Raw genomic sequence first — 18,323 nt, 5'->3', positions numbered from 1 at the left:
AAATTATAGAGACGCCAAATATCAGTTATATACCAGTTTTAATGCTCATAATAATCAAATGTTTTGGACTATAGAAGTAGAAGAGTGCCTCAAGCCTCAAGCTTTGTGCAGCAAAACAACAGCTAGCAAATCAATATGTGGTTGCTAAACCATCAAATTATCAGCAGCACCTTTTCCAAGCACACATAAACACACAGGTATAACAAAGCACTGAAAAGAGCAAAGAGGGAACTGGGTCACAAAGTTTGATTTCGACTAACTAATTCACCTATTATTAGTTTTGGTTGTCTTTAGACAGCCGTGACAGCGCATATCTACTGAGGAGGAGAAAGATATAGTTCATTATTATATGAGCCAATGAATTTCTGGACAGACTCTAGATGGGCATTATCGGAGACGCCTCAGGCTCCTCTCTGGCGTGAAAGATGGTGGTCATTTGGCTAGACAAGAGGCGGTGAGGACCCCCTCCTAGACTGGAGCAGACGGGTGCAGAGGAGCCTAGGGCTGGCTGTATTAATGAACAGGCAGCGCTGAAAGGGACAGGTTTCTGTAATGCTGATGAATGGTCATTACAGAGCAGAGACGGGAGAAGAGAGCACAAGGGGAAGAGAGGAGAGGGGGAGAAGAGTAGAGTGAAGTGGGCACACAGGGAGCAGCAGTGAAAAAAGGCTTTAATTTGCACCTCAGATTTCTGTAAACTCGTTTATCATGTCAGCAGTGCCACTGTTCCTCACGTGCCTTCCCACTCCATCCTCTACATGCCCTTACTAGACCTAACCCTTTTTTGTTTGTTGCCAGATGTTTCCACATATTCTTTGTGCCAAATGGTTTTATTACCTGCGCTGGTTTTCAAACAGCAAAATTCGACGGCTCACATTTATCAGCTCTATCTCGCCTTACATCATTTTATGGACTTTTTTCCATCATTTGACTGGATGTTGCGGCTGTGTGTGAAGAGCCAATATCTTCTCCTCTCTATTAAGCTTGATTGAGCAGCTGGAGTTTTAAAGGTCATAAGAACGAGGAAGCACGGGGAGATATATGCACATAAGAAACATGAACTGACTTGAGGCCCACTCAGTCCACTATAGACCTCATTAACTTCTCGCCTTCAGCTGTTTGGATCATTGGTGTTGGGAACTTTGGAGAAATAAATCTTTGTGCCAAGCAGTTGCTTCAAATGGAAGCAAAAAGTATTGTATTATTATAAAGATTGAAATTGATCTAAGGAAAATAAAAAAATGAAAAATTGTTTCAGATCATTTTCTCAAAATATTCCACAAAATATTCATTTGAATTCACTGGTGCTTTTATGTAACTCTTTTTTTTTGGTCTGTGGGCTCTGCTGCTGTATTCTAAAGAATAATACATGCCTCTTAAAAATACTGTAACTAATTAAAATATTGCACACTGAATATCAGTGGATTGCCACTAACAATTTTTGCAGGGCAAGCTTTTGCACAGCTGGACGGTTACTCAGATGATTTCAAAGCAAGCTTCTTCTATTTTTTTTTCTGTGATTTCTCTGCCTGATTCTCAGTGAATCCAGCCAAATGTTAATGGCACGTTTTTAGCATGATTTGGTGCACTGAGTTAATTCCCCAAGGGGCTTCTGATGCTCATCCAAGACCCTTTCTGGGTCACACCTGCAAGAAATGGCCTGCAGTGAAATTCAGTTCAGTATGCACTCAAATGGCTTTCCATCTATCCTTGGCTCTCGTGAAGTCCCTGCCTGTCTAATTGTAATTCAGCAATGCATAATCTTGAATTTGTTACACACTATATTTTGTAATGTATCGACTTAATGCCCAGCGAAACCTGGCATCGACAGAAAACGGTATTGCATCCAAAATCATGCCTTGGTTTGCGCTTATGCAGTGGGAGTGCACATCCTATAGCTGTGAGCCTACTTAATAAACAAGACAATAAATTGTTGCTTTGCACTTGAGGAATTAATTTTTTTTAAAGTAATACATTTGTGTGTCATCAGTGGATGAACAAGCCCCAATAAGCTGATGCATTTTTCTCAGTCCAGGAAGAGGACTCAAGTTAGTGCCTTAGGGAAATTACTGATATGTGTATGAATTCTCTGTGGCTCCGCCAATATTAGCATTCTCTATCAAAAAAGAGTGAGCACTGCAGCCTTATAGCAGATGATTACTTATCAGCCATGTGGACTTCTTTCTCTCTTCTCTATCTTTCTGTAGTGGGAGGAGGTGAGTGGCTATGACGAAAACCTCAACACCATCAGGACGTACCAGGTGTGCAATGTCTTCGAACCAAGTCAAAACAACTGGCTCCTCACAACCTTCATTGATCGCCGCGGAGCACAGCGCATCTATGTGGAGATACGATTCACCGTGCGCGACTGCAGCTCCATCCCAAATGTCCCCGGTTCCTGCAAGGAGACGTTTAATCTCTACTATTATGAAAACGATGCTGTCATTGCCACTAAAGGCACAGTCTTCTGGATGGAGGCCCCCTACCTCAAAGTGGACACCATTGCTGCCGATGAAAGCTTCTCACAGGTGGACTTTGGCGGACGCCTGATGAAAGTTAACACAGAGGTGCGAAGCTTTGGTCCGCTGTCTAAAAATGGCTTCTACCTGGCCTTTCAGGACTATGGGGCCTGCATGTCTCTTCTGTCAGTCAGGGTATTTTATAAGAAGTGTCCAAGTGTGGTCCAGAACTTTGCAGTCTTTCCAGAGACCATGACAGGGGCTGAAAGCACTTCCCTGGTCATTGCTAGAGGGACCTGCATCGCAAACTCAGAGGAAGTAGATGTCCCTATAAAGCTCTACTGTAATGGAGATGGAGAATGGATGGTTCCTATCGGTAGCTGCACTTGCAAAGCCGGGTTTGAACCTGACAATGGCAATGTCTGCCGAGGTAAGTGGATTGATTTTTTTCTGTAAAAAAACACCATGGTTGCTATGAGAGTGTATTATCAGTACTTACTGGGCCCTACGTACATGTTCTTTCTTTTTCATTCTCCACTCTTTTAAAGAGATGGACTCCTCAGAATAGAACAGATCAATTCACTTTAGTCTGTTGGCATTAATTTATTCTGTTTTGGTATCACATACAACAGGGCATCATGTTACCTTTGGTCACAGGTCTTCCACTCTAGTGTAATGGCTGAATTGATTGTGTTTCATGTTTTGCAGCTCATGATACACCATACTTTTTCCTTAATCACATCTACCTCCAGGGAACTAAAAAGATACATTAGCATTGAGTTGTAATCTGCTGTGAATGTCAGCCTTTTGTCCATCCTACCTTTCAGATGACAAAAGTTTTGATTCTGCCTCAGTGCGATGTGCTGATGAATACATTCTGAGGAATAGATAATAGCTCATATCTAAAAGGAAGGTTGAATGGGCTTTTAGTTCAAGCTGTCACTTTCTGTTTTTGCGTGCCCTCTAATGCACCTTGTTTTTCTGACACGCACATATACAAACAGAAAATTTGCTCAAGGTGTCTGACGATAATGCGAGTGGCTTGAGGCTCTTGGTGTGGCAAAGTATTGGTTGGCCTGCCTCTCGGGGTTAGTTGGAAAGTGTGTGGAGCTCAGATAAGATTGATTTACCCACATCTGGTCTGATCAATAAACAGATATAAGTGCCACATATCTACAAAGCACACTGTGTGTGACTGTGTCTACTGTATCCTTCTCACATTGCTCCATGTCCTGCGCAAAACCCGACTACACACTAACGCACATCATAACAAACACACAAAGTCCTTGCCAAAGATTGGATGACTTTCGAATGAAAATAACAGGGCAGAAGTTAAAAGGCTGTGCTTAGGTTGATGTAAAGTCTTAATTTAGTTTCAAAGTTTTACACCATTTGTCAATATTGTAATTCTCATTACAAATAAATTGTAATCTATGTATTCAATGCTTTAAATGCGCAAGATAGACTCTCTTGTTTATCTTGTAAATAATTAAAGTGATCGGCTGATCAGCGACTTTGATTTATCCAATATTCACTTCTCTTAAGTAAGTACAGTTATCAATAAATCAGGGGCTCAGTTTGCTAACAGATCATGCAAATTTAGAATAAAATCCAGTTAGGCCGAAAAACATGGTCAACAGTCTAATGTTGCATTAAAAGCTGATTCCTCTGATGTCCATCATGTACTTGCATGTACTGGACAAAATCACTTAAATCAAATGCTAAGACTGCCCATTGTGATTGGTACACGCAATATATTTAATGTTAAATTATTTCGCTGAAAAAAAATGTCCTAAGTATGTTTTTTTGTCTTTCTTTTTCTTTTCTTAAACTTATTTGTTTGTGATGTATTGGTCTGCAATATAAAAACAAAAACACAACAAAATAATTATAATAAGCAAAATAAAAACAAACTACGCATTGTCAGTACCTTGAAGCCACATGGCCTTGACAGAGTACTTGGTTACAATACTACAGTCAGACCGAGCCATTTGTGCTGAATATTCAGAAGTCCACTGAACATGCTCCTGGTTGTATATTGACCTAACAACCCTTCTTTGTTACTGGACTGCGGGCTCCTGAACATCTTGGTCTCAGAGTCTTATTGATAGGCGAGTAGCTCTCGTCACTGTGATAATTCTTGACATGAAGATTGGATCATTTCAAGCCTGTTAACAGACTTCATCTTGATGCTAGTTTTGCTTCATGTTTACATTGATTATTTATTTATTCGTGTGAAATCCTGACTCACTAATCATGCTGTTGGCATGTGTGGCATGTGCATGAGCATGCCATGCATTTGTGTTCCTATGCAGTGCAGGAATTTTAATTCAAATGAACCAAATAACCTTGCCTGTCCTCTAGCGCTGACAGTCTCATAGTCTTTAATGGATGTAAACTTACACTGATCCTTGTCAGTCTTTTCTCCGTGTAGCGTAACTTTGCCTCTTTCCACATTATTTACCTCAGGCTTCTACACACTTACTGCAGAATAACTGGAATGTTAGTAAGAGGGTTATTGTGGCTTGTGTTAGTGGAAGTCACCACAAACACGCATGTTCATGTACAGACAATGGTCTCACTGTAGAAACTGCTCTACAAAGACCACTAATTCCTACAATCCTCCAGACTTCCTTCTCTAGTACATTTCCAGCTAAGATAATCATCTCATCTCTCTCTGATGGAAATGCACTACTTAGCAGTGCAGGGACTTCGAAATTCTGGTCAATACTAATGTTTGAAATTTCATCCAGTGTTGAAGCCTGTTTTTGTTCTATTTGTGTTGTTTTTGTTTTCCCGCTTTGTTTCATAGTGCACTGCCTAAACTCAATGTCTAAATGTATGCCTAGTATTATTATGGAAGCTAGTGAAATCAGCCTATACTAAGAGGAAATTGCTGGGGTCTGTAGCTTAACAAGAGTTGACAGTAGTATGAACCTGTAAAGCCTCGATCCCACAGGTCTCCAGACCAGTAGGTAACCCCTACAAAGAAAACCTCTTTGCCATTTTTTGGACACTAGTAAGTTTGCTGTGTTTGCCCGTATTTTGTGTGGAAGATACAATTTCTCTGTGAACACTCTCATTGCGGGAGGAGGTTTCATTACCGTTTCATTATCTGTGTTTGCAGATATATCAGCATATTCCATACAAAATACAGGTGCATGCAGTAATCTGCTAGTAAAGAAGTTTTAGGTGCAGCAAACTACTCACAAATCTTTGTGGAATATACATTTTTCTGTCTCAAGCAGTGGTTACCAGATGATTGCCAATCGGTCTCTAGGACTATGAGACTGTGGCCTAAAATGTTGTGTTGGTTGACCATAGTCGTCAGCACAAACACTGACTTGCACAAAAAAAAGGCCGGAGTAGAAATAGATGATCTAGCCCTTTCTAGCTCAAATAACTAGCTCACTCTCTGGAGTCTTGTGTGGAGTCAGTTCCCCTCTCATCTCCACTGAGAGTCCCCTCCAATAACAGCAATCTCAACCTTTTTATTTTTTGTGCAGTTTCTTTTCATGGACTTGTAATCCATTATTTAAACAGGGAAATCTAACCTTAAAGTGCTTGTGGAAGCTCACTTCTATGGGCAACCAATCAATTGGGGGGTTGGTGCAATAACACAGCCTCAGCATTGGGTCAGAAGTAATTGCCCATTAGCGATGAAGGAACAGGAACAGGAACAAAAAGAATATAAGAGCATGTAGTTTCATGCTGGAATAATTCCCCTCATTGATACCAACAAAACAAAAAGGTATTACTTAGAAAAAGGAACACAGTAGTACTGTGTACAGTCTGGTAAAGTGTGGAAAATTTTCAATTAGTGCCTTTATTATGTAGCTCTTGAGACACAAATTAATGTAATTTGCCTAATTTACCAAAACCTAAGAAGGTAAAAATTAGTTTCTGCTTATAGTGACATGAAAACGAAAGTGCATTTATTCTAGCTATGCATCTGTATATTACATATTATACCCATGACAGGGGATTTCTTTAAATCACCCTGCCGTTCTTTCTTTAGCCAAGACTCCTGAGGTAGAAAGCACAAACACACTGCAGTTTCTTTTACTCGCGAGGACGGTCACAGAAGCGCTCACACAGGAGACACTCATGGACTCGCGCTTTCTTTATTTATACAAGATTGATCTCTGTGTGTGTGTGTGTGTGTGTGTGTGTGTGTGTGTGGCAAAGATAACAACGTTATTCTCAGAACTCAGAGCTGAGGTTCCCCTTTTCTAAATCTGTATGTTCTAGAACAGAAAGAGGAAGCTGTAAGTTGTTTATCACAGAAGAGTTCATGTCAAAAGTTATTAGGTGAAAAGTCACGTAGACATGTGCTTCACTGATAAATATAAAGAATACATTTCATGTAGCTGATCACATTATATACAATATTCTCTTGACAACCCACCATACCAAAACTTCTATTAGGTGGATCATCGTTTTGAATAGTTGTCCTTTTACATGGAAAGCCAGTTTTTTGAATTGATAAATGATGGTTTTATTTCTACTTTTTTTGGAAGTTCTTTGTCGTGACAGCAGAAATAACGCTTGTTTTTTTTTTGCAGGTTTAATGTGTGCGTTTCAGTGTTGTTTCAGGGCATGTGCGAGTTTCCCAGCACCTGATTGCGCTTTCATTAATCTATATGTTTTAATTGTCAGGTAGCGTGTTGTGTATGTGTTCGGTTGAGCAGAGAGACCATGTAGAGTTGTTGTGCTCTGTAACGATGATGCCAGCATGCCATCCTCATTACCAGCTCCCCAGCCACTACGCAAGCCATTTGGGTATCCCCCACTTTTCCTCTCCCTCTTTCTCTGTTCCTCGCTCTCTTCCCCTTAGCTTTGTAAGCAATCTGCTAAATATTTTATCACCTCCCTGTTAAATCGAGCGAGACACTCCAAATAAGACCCCGCTACCTCTACCAATACAAAGCTTGTCTCGGCTATGTGTCCTGCTTAACTCAAGAGTCCTAAACAGGCTCGTAGGATGGTTTCACTGACCCTTCTTAGAACTGGTGTCAAGGCCCACCTGAGGAGTAATTGATGGAATCACCTCGGTTGTGCTGGCTTTGCGTCATGTGTTTTGTTTTGAGTCTGTCTAAGCATTGATCATTTTAATGTTCTGTATTCTTTTATGTGAAGTAATTAAAACACCACAGAAACCTAACTATTCTGTTGTTTAAGCTCTTAAAAGTGGACGATGTGGCATAGTTGCAAATTATCCTCTATGAAAACCAATTCAAAACTTCCGAGTGCTTATTCTTAATTTTGGTGTTAAAACTTTATTTCCTGTGGGGAGCCAAATTTTCTTTGGGCTGGCAAATGTCCTCTTCAGGTCTATAAGGCTAGCTATATTTTGTTTAATTTTGTAATTGGTTATTCTCAAAGTTTCATCTGTTTTTACTCTTTACAGGCCATATGCAACACACATAGCTGTTCAGACTCTCCCCACCTGTGTGGATGTGGAGATTTGTGTGGGCTCAGGGAATCGCAAAAGGTCTGGAATTGAAGCATTGCTATTGCAGCTACTGATTGCTTTCAAATGGATGTGAACTGGCTATGAATGAAATGGGGAAAATGAGAATTTGACTGGTTAATTTCATTATCTGTGGTACTATATGAATTCCCAGAATTTTGCTCCATACTATCCATCCATCCCTCCATCCATCCTATATTCCAGTGCAGTGACCATAAGTATGTATTTATTTACTTTAGTATTTATGTCATTCCTCACCCGAGCAGTCCTATAGGCTGGCACGCCAATATGAGTTCTCTCATATTTTCTCTCACTGTTAGGCTCCAGCAGGCTTTTGACATGCTGCCACATTAATATTACAAATATTCAAATAACTTTATTTAACATTCAGCAGGCTGACAGTGGCAGCAGGAGATTCACAGCCCATTGAGCAAGAGCGCTTCCCTGGGCTAAGTGCCGATTCATCATGGCTGCCTTACTCCTGTCTAATGGCTGCCATCATGGGGCATGAGCACACACACTAAGAAAAACATATTACTTCTACCATGTGTGCATTTTTAAAAATGTTAAATGTAGTGATGTGGGCACATTTATCACATTATTAACCTTAGCCTAAAAGCTTATAAATCCCCATATATCCCAATAGGGTTCATTGTCACGGACATCAATTAGCAGGCTTATTTCTCTCTAGAGAATAAAGAGCTCTTGCTCAGAGTCTAGCAGTAGAAGCACATTTATAAACTGAATCCATCCGACCAGTATTTTAATCTTAAAGTTCGGTTTCGCAGGCTATGCACTCTAAACTTTTGGTTTTACGTTTTTCTGCTCCAGTAAGTTTTTTATTACTTCTTTGTATGGCTTATCTGAGTGTAAAAGATCTGACAGACAAACCCGCAAAGACCTGGTAACCTATTAGAGCCCATTCCATCCCATTTGGCCGTGTCTGCTCCTGTTCCACAGAGTTTACTTCATTTGCAGAGAACCATCCATGTGTACACACACACACACACACACACACACACACACACACACACACACACACACACACACACACACACACACACACACACACACACACACACAACAGCATTTACTAAGTCACCTTGAAGCCCAATTAAGTAAGCATCTGACTCTTCCTGTTCCTATTAGTCTTATTGCAGAGAGGGCCGGGGTGATGTGAGGAAAATGGAGTGGGAGGAAGAGACAGAGAAAAGATTTAAGAAAGAGAAGAGAGTGAAAGACATCTTGTTTCCATGGCTCTCAATAAGCTGAATGGCAGAGAGCACTGGTGAAAGAGCATGACCCAGACAAAGGCCTTTTGAATCTAGGGGCCAAACAGAGTGTTTATAATGACCCGAAGCACAGATGTGCAGCTCTCACTGCAACAACAGACCCGGTCTCTAATGATGCGAGGGGAATCCAAAGATTTTGTTCACACATAATTGAAATAGCCACCACAACCAGAGCTGTTCTTGTGGAGGGACACAAACTCCTACTCCTCCTCCTTATTATTAGTTTTTGCTCCCCTTTCAGCTGTTTTCCTCTCTGTATCTGTCTCTAGTCTGGCTTTCTAACCTTCAGTCACTTTTGGGTTATGGATTTGGCCACTGGGCTTATACTGGGGTTGCTGCTGCCATCTCTCACTTGGTTGTTCTCCCAGATGTGGAACGGGGAACTTATTAGGCAGGCCTCCCTTTGACCCAGGACCCCTGCTAATCTACTTCGCCAAATTCTCATTCAGTTCTCATCGTCTACTTCACAGTCAGCCCTCATACGTACATGTCTCCTCTCCTGCGCTCCACTCAGTGATTGACACCAGGAGCCGAGGCCAACCAGTAGCACAAGGACACAGGAAGACAAAGAACCCCCAGCATTTATCAGATGGCTGGGGCCCTGCCTAATTTGCCTATGTCACCCCCATGACAAAACACAAAAAGCTTTTGCTTTGAAGGGCTTTACTTCACCCTCTCACCCAAACCATGAACCCCATCAATCAAATCTACCAGAATTTCCTTTTTTTAATGAATACACATTTAGGAATTCAATGAAAAAAAAAAGATCACATATCTATAAGTTTGTATTTCAGTGTCTGTGTTGTCTTCACAAGATACCCAAATGTTAAGTGCCAAGAGACACTTCAGCTTGCACGGCATGTGGGAAACTGTATCCCCCCTCATTTTTGTTTTCTTCTTCCACACCTCATCCCTCTGGAATATGCTCCAGCACACAGTAATGAGGCAACATGTTGAGCCTCTTCGCAGAGTACTACCTGCTTTGGAAAGCAGAAACACCAACCCCTCCCCCTTCCATCGTACCTTATTCTCCTTCTAACCTAATCAGTGTCCATCAATATTCACTGTCCTGCTAATAAAACTGTTTGTTTGTCTGTGTGGTGTGATGGCAGAGGGACACATTTCAATTCCAGGAAATTGTCTCATCGCTTGCTGGAGGCTATCAGCTGCTCATTGATAGATGTGGATTAGTCAAATTTATGTTGTGGAACTTGTGGACTGACAATCTAATTAGAATTGAATTGCAATTATGGCGGGGCCGATATAGCTCTGTTCATCCCACCTTCAATGACAACTCGACCACAAAACAACGAGTAATGTCAGGCTGGAAAACATTTTCCGTTTTTCAAGTATGTGAAAGTGTACTTAAAAAATTAGCATGTTCTCTAGGGCTGCACAGGGGTGCAGTAGTTAGCTCTGTGGCCTCACAGCAAGAAGGTCTTGGAGTGAAATCCACTGGCTGGTGCTTGTCTTTGTGGCATTTGCATATTGTCCCTGTGCCTGGGTGGGTTCTCTCCAGGTGCTCCGGCTTCCTACAGCGGACCAAAGACATGCGTGCTAGGTTAATTATACATGTTAGGTTCTAAATTGGCTGTAGGTGTGAATGGTTGTTTGCCTCTCTGTGTTGGCCGTGGATGGGCTGGCAAGATGTCTGGGATACCCCACGTAGGCAGCTGGGGGAGACTTTGTGTCATGGCTCGCAAGCTATTCAGTCTCTTTTGTGTGATGACTGTACACACATTTAGTACCCACACATGTACATGGTTACTAACACTTAACACGCAATTTCTACCACCTCAAGCTGACCTCTGCGTGTCTAATTTCCTAACCTAATCATATTCGCCTTACTTCCTGCACACTTGAAGCAAACAACATTGCGTATATACACTGTAAATGCTCCTATGTTTAATCTTTAATTAAACATATGCAAAGAATTATGTCTGTGTAATTTATGTTATGACACCCTGCATTATCCTAAAGTAATTCAGCTCCCCAGGTCGTAACTGAGCAGGCTGTATCAAACACAACCTCACAATGTGCAATTATACATCAATTAGACAACTCCTATAATCTGCATTGCTCTATATCATTGTGTGGATGTAATTACATGTTTTCCTTGACAGTTAAGTCAGCCTGTATTTTACAGGTTTAAGGCTTGTGGTTCTGCTACAGGAAAGGTATATTTTCAGACTGACAAATACAAAGAACACACAAAGCTCAGGCTATCTAATAACTTCTAAGACAGCCTTTTTTATAACAACAACCAATTACACAACTATTATACTTTAGCTGTGAGTGAGTCTGTGTCAACAGGTCTGGTGCTACATACAGGTTGCAGCAAGTGATACAATATATCAGAATTGATCTCTCCTCATACAGTTAACCTTTGCACATTGTTGTGCAGTTTGTGTAGTTTTAGTGGTGTACCTCTCACTTTCACTTTTGACTAATATACAGTATCAGGAAATATGTTTTAATAAAGTAGCTGTATTATTAGGAAGATCAATCAATGTACTCAGGGATAGCTTTACCACTTACCCTCTATCCCCATTTTATGATGTCTATGTGCAGTACTTACAAAATAGAAAGAGCCTGAAAGAACAGAGATGTTATCTCAGTGCTGGGCCAGCATTACTATAGTGTTAGTCCAGGCTGCACAGTGGTATTCTCAAAGAGAATGATATCTGATTAGTCCAGCTATAGCTGACAAACAAATGGATTTGCTGTGTCTAGAATGTTCTCTAGGGGTGCTACATGGGCTGAGATACAAAGACACTGCTTTTGTGATGGGGCCAGCGCGAGGCATAATAAGACCCTTTGGGGAATGAACCAAACATGGAGTGAAAGGGACACAAAAGCACACATGCTCGTACACTCAGTCAATTTCACAATGACTCTTCCTCTATCTCTCTTCCCTCTTTTTCCCTCTACACCTCTTTCTCTCTTGCGTTCCTATAAACTGACCTTTATATTATGGGCTACCGTAGTTGGACTGTCATTATGTGTTTTGGCTTTGTAGGCCTGTTGAGTTTCTTAACTCTCACATAAATTATTGTGTTGGCCAGGTTTCGTGTCGGCCTCCCACAAACAGGACACACAACAAGTATTATTTGTGGATGTACATTCATTTATTTGTGCACGCACATACTATATAAGTATGGCTGTGAGGGCTTTACACCCACTGATTCTTATTCACTCCCTTCCTTGTTTTCTCTCTGTATCTCATCTTTTCTGCCTCTTTAATTCCCCATTTACCACTGTCCTGCTTCTCACTGCTAAGAGAGCAGTCATAGAAGGAGGGTGACAATAGAGGTATTAACCAAATGCATTCTGAGCTGGCCTGACTTGTGCAGTCAGTGTGAGGCTTTTACACCCCTAATGCCATGTGAATAGGGCTGCTGCTCCCCAAGAAATGCCTTTATGAGGACTCAGTCCGAGGGGCCTTTTTCCTAGCTCTCGTGACCTGGGTCCACAGAGGCTGTGCAGTCCTTTTTTTTCTCAACACGCAGTTCTTCATTTTCATAAGCACTTAATCTGGATTGGAAGCCTCTCCATTGTGGAAATGGTTTGAGAAGGGGACATCAGCCAGACAAAAGTACTTGTCTTTGGCGAAGGGTGAAGGCTCTCCTTGGCCCTTTTCCTCCCATTCCATTCTCTCATATAGAAAGTCAAAGCCCCCTGTGGAATATAGATGTGGCAAAGAGGTATGTGAATGCAGACTTCAGGGGGAAAAAAGACCTACCCTGCAAAAAGAAAAAGAAAAAAAGATTTATCCACTTCTCGCACTATATTTATCATTTGATCCAAGCCAGAAGAGATCCTGTGATGCTGGCTGATAGTAAAGTTTGAGTTTGATTCCTCTAGGTTACAGTGCATAAGACTTTGGAGCTGGAATGTGTAACAAACTCAGAATGAAGCTTTGAAGTGTAATGCTGTTGCCCTGGGCTTCTTAGCTCCAGGGTGGAATGAGATTACACCCTTGATCTGTGTTAGCGCCCTCTGATCTGAAGGATTGCAACACAAAGGTGTGTGCATGTGTGTGCGTGTTTAAATTTGCAGACATATGTGCATTTTCTATGTGCTTGACTATGTCTCATTATATGTGTGTTATAGAAAATATATTAATTTGTACGTAAATAAAATTATTTGCCTACGTATGTGTATATGTACATGTTTGAAACACCAGTAGATGGTGTGGATACATGGTCAAACCTATCCTCCCCCAACAAATGACTTGTTAACTAATTGCTAATGTTGCTGACCTGATCTTACTGCTTTGTAGGTGAATCTCTCAGGATGCTAAGCCTATTCTTTCTCCCCCCTGTCTCTATGACTCTGTCTCTCTCCCTCTGTTTCTCTCTCCTTGCTCACTGCCCCGGAACACCTTAATCCAGTGTGAAAGCAATTGGCTCTCTCAGATCTAATCAATAGAGGGCCAGGGCAGCGAGCCAGGGGGAACATCTCTGGCCCCTGCTCAGCTACAATCAATTTAGAACCATCGATTCAGTGATTGAAATACAAAGACGCGTTGGACCGTACAGGTGCTTTAGTGTTTGGGTGTGCCAACATGTTATATATCTCCTTGGTGAGCATTTCTCTGTATGTGTGTGTGTGTGTGTGTGTGTGTGTGTGTGTGTGTGTGTGTGTGTGTGTGTGTGTGTATGTATGTATGTGAATATGTGTGCGTATGGATTGTATGATTTGTTTTTGAGCCATCTGTAGTAAAGTGGGAATGGCATTTAATCTAGCACCTCTGAGACAGGGCTGAGGGAAAAAAAAATCACTCCTAATCCAATATGTCCTGTTCAGGAAAGGTGTGCTTTAAATGTGTGTATGTGTGTCTTTGTGTGCGTTCATGTGCGTGTGTGCATTGCATGCATTTCCTGTTCTTTTACGTTTCATTTTTTTATTGATTGATTTATTTATTTCTATGTGATCTTAACAAAACAAGTGGTACTTTCCAAAAGAAAGAAAAAAGGGAAGAAAAACAATATTAAATAAAAATAAACTAGAGAAATATGAGCTCAACTATATTTTTTAAAATACAAACCCATCTTTTGTGTGTACTCAAGGTTTTTTAAGTACCTTAATGACCCAGTCCATATTTTTGATGTTCATATCTGAGTATATCGATTCAGTATTTGGATGTTCCTTTGTATATTTGTATGCAACAGGTACTGTATGCATGCTTTGTCTCTGCAACAATGCGTGCCTTAACTGTTATCATGTGATAACACTCCTGACATTTTCAGATACGTGTATGACACTCTTTGCGTGTGTATGTGTCTACCCATGTGTATATCAGTGCATATTCTATTTATTTGGTCCTGTTTATTCAGCATTGCACTGTCATGCTTGTACCCCTATGTGTGTCTATGCATTTGTGCAGTTTGTTGTTATTATTTTACAGAGCTGTAGGGCAAATTGTATGTTATGATACTGTATATTGATTTGAGTTTGATGTAAGCTCCAGTTGTTATGAAACTGAGCACGCAAGATCAGTTACAGTTTAGCAATGGTAGCCTTGCATTACTAAATTATGCTTTCAATACTTATTTACAATTGCTGATTTTACAGAAATTGTGCCACAATATTATGTCTGCTTGTGTCATTATTTTTTTAAAGACAGTACTGCTGTGTTTTTTTACAGTATGTTAACCTAATTAGGCAGTAGCATGAATACAAGAATATGTGACTGTGGCAGAACAGAAATGGATAAGCTTTGGAAATGTACCTAATCCAACCTTACCTACTGTAAATGACCAAGTTTAAAATCTCTTTTGTTTAAGCAGACACAAAAGTGCACTGGATCTTGTTCGACCTTTGGTTCATGTTAACTGTTTTCTGTCATTTATATGGATAATCTAGTTTCCCAATTGGTTATGTTGTATTACTCCTTGATTTTCACTTGGACAGTGTGTTGGTATGTATCTCACCACAATGTCAGGAAGTCAAATGAAGATTGGCAATTTCCAATTTGAAGTGCACACGGTCTGTGTGTGTGTTTTTTCCTGACTTAATGACGTCTGTTGCCGATATTGTTCATTACCTCAGAACAGCCCAGCAAATCTCCTTTCTTGGTAAAGCTGATAGATTTCTTAAAAGTTAAATTTGCTTTCATCTTGATGTATTTAGCCCCTAACAACTTTACTGACAAATAAAGGTGGATGAGAGGAGAATGTTAGCCAAGCTAATATCCATTATGAACAACACCCCTAACCCTCCAACATGAGACTGTAGATGCCCTGAGCAGCTCCTGCAGTAGTTGACTGTTACAGCAACTGTGCATGATGGACTGCAATCATCGTGTATATTTTCTAATTTCCACTACACGTTTATTTCTGCATTTTTTTAACATTTTTTCTACCTTTTGAAAAAAAAATGTATTGTTTTCTAATATTTATATAATTCACATCATCTTTCTGCCCTTATACTGCTTTAAAAAGTGAATATCTTTCTAAATGTGTTTATGCCATGAAGACTTAAAAATTGAGTCAAAATAATAGAACATCCCTCCATCCTCTTCCGCTTATCCATTTCAGAGTTTATGGGGGCTGGAGCCTATCCCAGCTGCCATATAGATTAATATACAGAATACGCAGGTTGATATTTAAAACCTCAATTCTAAATATTACAGCCAATATTTGATTAAAACACATAAATGAAATGTAAATATAAATGAAAAATGTATTTGTGTTTCAGTATCTGTTCTGAAGGCTATTTGAAGTCCAATATCTTAGCGCTCCATGAGCACCAGCCTATGATGCAATTTTTATTCTTTATCTCCATCAAGCGAACAATGCACAGTTGTATCCGCGCAGGTACCATATGGATGTACTCACTTTAAGCACAAAAGCACATTCTACCCAGCTAACACATGTGTGCCCCGTTTATAGCTCTGGGCTTATTGACCAAGTCTGTCTGATAAAGGTCAGAACTGTCCGCATTTTGACAGGTGGTGTGGGGGTGTCAGTTACCTATAACACACAACATTTCTGTGTGTTAGTGTGTGTTTGTTTCTGCAGAAGGCGATACTGATAAGGTTGTGAAGAGGTCAGGCAGATGTAAATATGGCATGAATATAGATGTGCTCTGGGTCCGGTTACCTTTTGAGAGTTTCACAGCTGCAGGTGCACTGTGTGCCAGGAAATGGAGTCAGCCTCTTGTCATGCAAAATGATATTTGCTAAACATAACCATTTGGGGTTTTTTTTTTTAACATTCTGTGAAAAAAGAAAAATTTTATGCATGTCATTTGTCTGTTGAGTCACAGTCACGCATGGACCTGATTGTTGCTGGACTGTGTCATGCAGAACAAGTAGCTTAGTTAATTTAAAAAGTATTTGTCATGCAACCTTTTTTTTTTTATTATTTCCTGGTGCCTCTTTGTCAGTTTTAGCAATAATAGCTTAGCTGTCACTTAGCATTCAATGAGAAGTGGCTGCTTCACACAGCACACATATTGTGGGACTCTGCCGCCACCAACTTGAGTGACAAGATGTACTCCTGAGTGCTTTCTCACTTTATTTAGCTCACACCTCCCCTTTCCGCTTTCTCTCCCTTTCTCACACCCTTATATGCTGCGCTTGGGTCGGTTTTGCTTACCTACGCTTCACACATAATTTGTGCTTTTTTTCTTATGGTGCAAAACATTTTGTCATTTCTTCCTATTACGCATAAAAGCAGCGAGGGCAGTGCGCAGCGGATGGGGGGATAGCTGGAGGAACATCTTACTAGTGAATGTAGAATTAATATAGCTATTTTTATAATAGTTGATGTCATCACAATCCAAGGGTTCAGAGCTCCTGTGTAGTTCACACCACCTCTCCCTTCTCATTTTCGCCACTCTCACCTGTCCATCTCTTGTCTTGTTAGTTATGTCTGGAGCCTAAGGGCTGGCTCTAAATTTTCTATTAGATTTTAAAAAGCCAGACTCCTTTTCTTTCTCGTTATCCAACTGACTCGTAGCCTGCTACCGTCTGATAGCATATTTGCCGTGTATGAAAATGTCAGCGTCACCATGAGCTGGTGCAGATGCTCGGTGCTGGTCAGACACATGTCACTGCTCTTTTATGTGGCGATGCTGTTGTGAACAGGAGAGCCTCTTCCTGAGATCATCAAAGGGACGAGCATAGCTGTGTTCAGCTGAGTGTGTCTGCCATGGCTGCTTGTCTTTGCCAGAAAATTTTGGTGTAAACATTGTGTTATGTACGCTCAATTAGGAATCAAATTAGGGAATGGTAAACAGTGAAGGGACCTTTGTTTTTCAGTTGTTTTATCACTCTACTCCACTTGTATGTTCATAATTGCTAATCCCTCTTGCCAGGCCTCTACACTCATTAGCGTGCCCCCTCAACCCCACCCTAAGATTACAGGCTGGGTATTTGAGAATAGATGAGTGTTTAAAGCTGACTTTTAGCCTTGCTAGAACAGTTTTTTTAACATTTGAACCAATTGGGAGCTAATGTGTGTTTAAGATCAACAGTCTCCACTAGATAGTGACACTAGATAGATAGCAGGACTCTGATAGTGGTAATGTAAGAAAAAATGTTTTCTGCTTGCTTGTATAATTTTAAGGCAAATATAAAAATGTGCACAATAAATAAAACCCAATGAAACCCAATACTTGTCTTGCAGTATCAGTGCAACAGTTTTTGGGGTGTTTCATGGCTTAATCAATAATTATCCACACCTTACAAGATGTGTTTGTACTTTATCGGGGGCGATCGTGGCTCAAGAGTTGGCAGTTCGTCTTGTAATCGGAAGGTTGCCGGTTCGAGCCCCGGCTTGGACAGTCTTGGTCGTTGTGTCCTCGGGCAAGACACTTCACCCGTTGCCTTCTGGTGGTGGTCAGTGTCCGGCAGCCTCGCCTCTGTCAGTGCGCCCCAGTGTGGCTGTGGCTACAATGTAGCTTGCCATCACCAGTGTGTGAATGGGTGGATGACTGAACGTGTAAAGCGCTTTGGGGTTCTTAGGGACTATGTAAAGCACTATACAAATACAGGCCTTTTACCATTTTATCCCTAGAAATTTAATTCAACTCTTAATAAACTCTTTATAAACTCTGGTGTCACACTCCATTTTATTTTGGAGTAACAAG

At 40.7% G+C, this 18,323-nt stretch overlaps 1 protein-coding gene across 2 annotated transcripts in view; it reads left to right on the top strand.

The window, feature by feature from the left end:
- The window catches only part of LOC134616349 (ephrin type-B receptor 1-B), a 155,215-nt gene that overhangs the window by 65,946 nt on the left and 70,946 nt on the right, over nucleotides 1-18,323 (top strand). For both annotated transcript variants that reach the window (XM_063461176.1, XM_063461175.1), the window contains exon 3: nucleotides 2,208-2,889. In XM_063461176.1, coding sequence (XP_063317246.1) covers nucleotides 2,208-2,889 — 682 coding nt within the window. The remainder of the gene's footprint in view (nucleotides 1-2,207; nucleotides 2,890-18,323) is intronic.

Source organism: Pelmatolapia mariae, linkage group LG18 (genome assembly GCF_036321145.2).
Source record: "Pelmatolapia mariae isolate MD_Pm_ZW linkage group LG18, Pm_UMD_F_2, whole genome shotgun sequence".
NCBI classification, from domain to species: Eukaryota; Metazoa; Chordata; class Actinopteri; order Cichliformes; family Cichlidae; genus Pelmatolapia; species Pelmatolapia mariae.
This window is presented reverse-complemented; position numbering and strand designations above follow the sequence as displayed.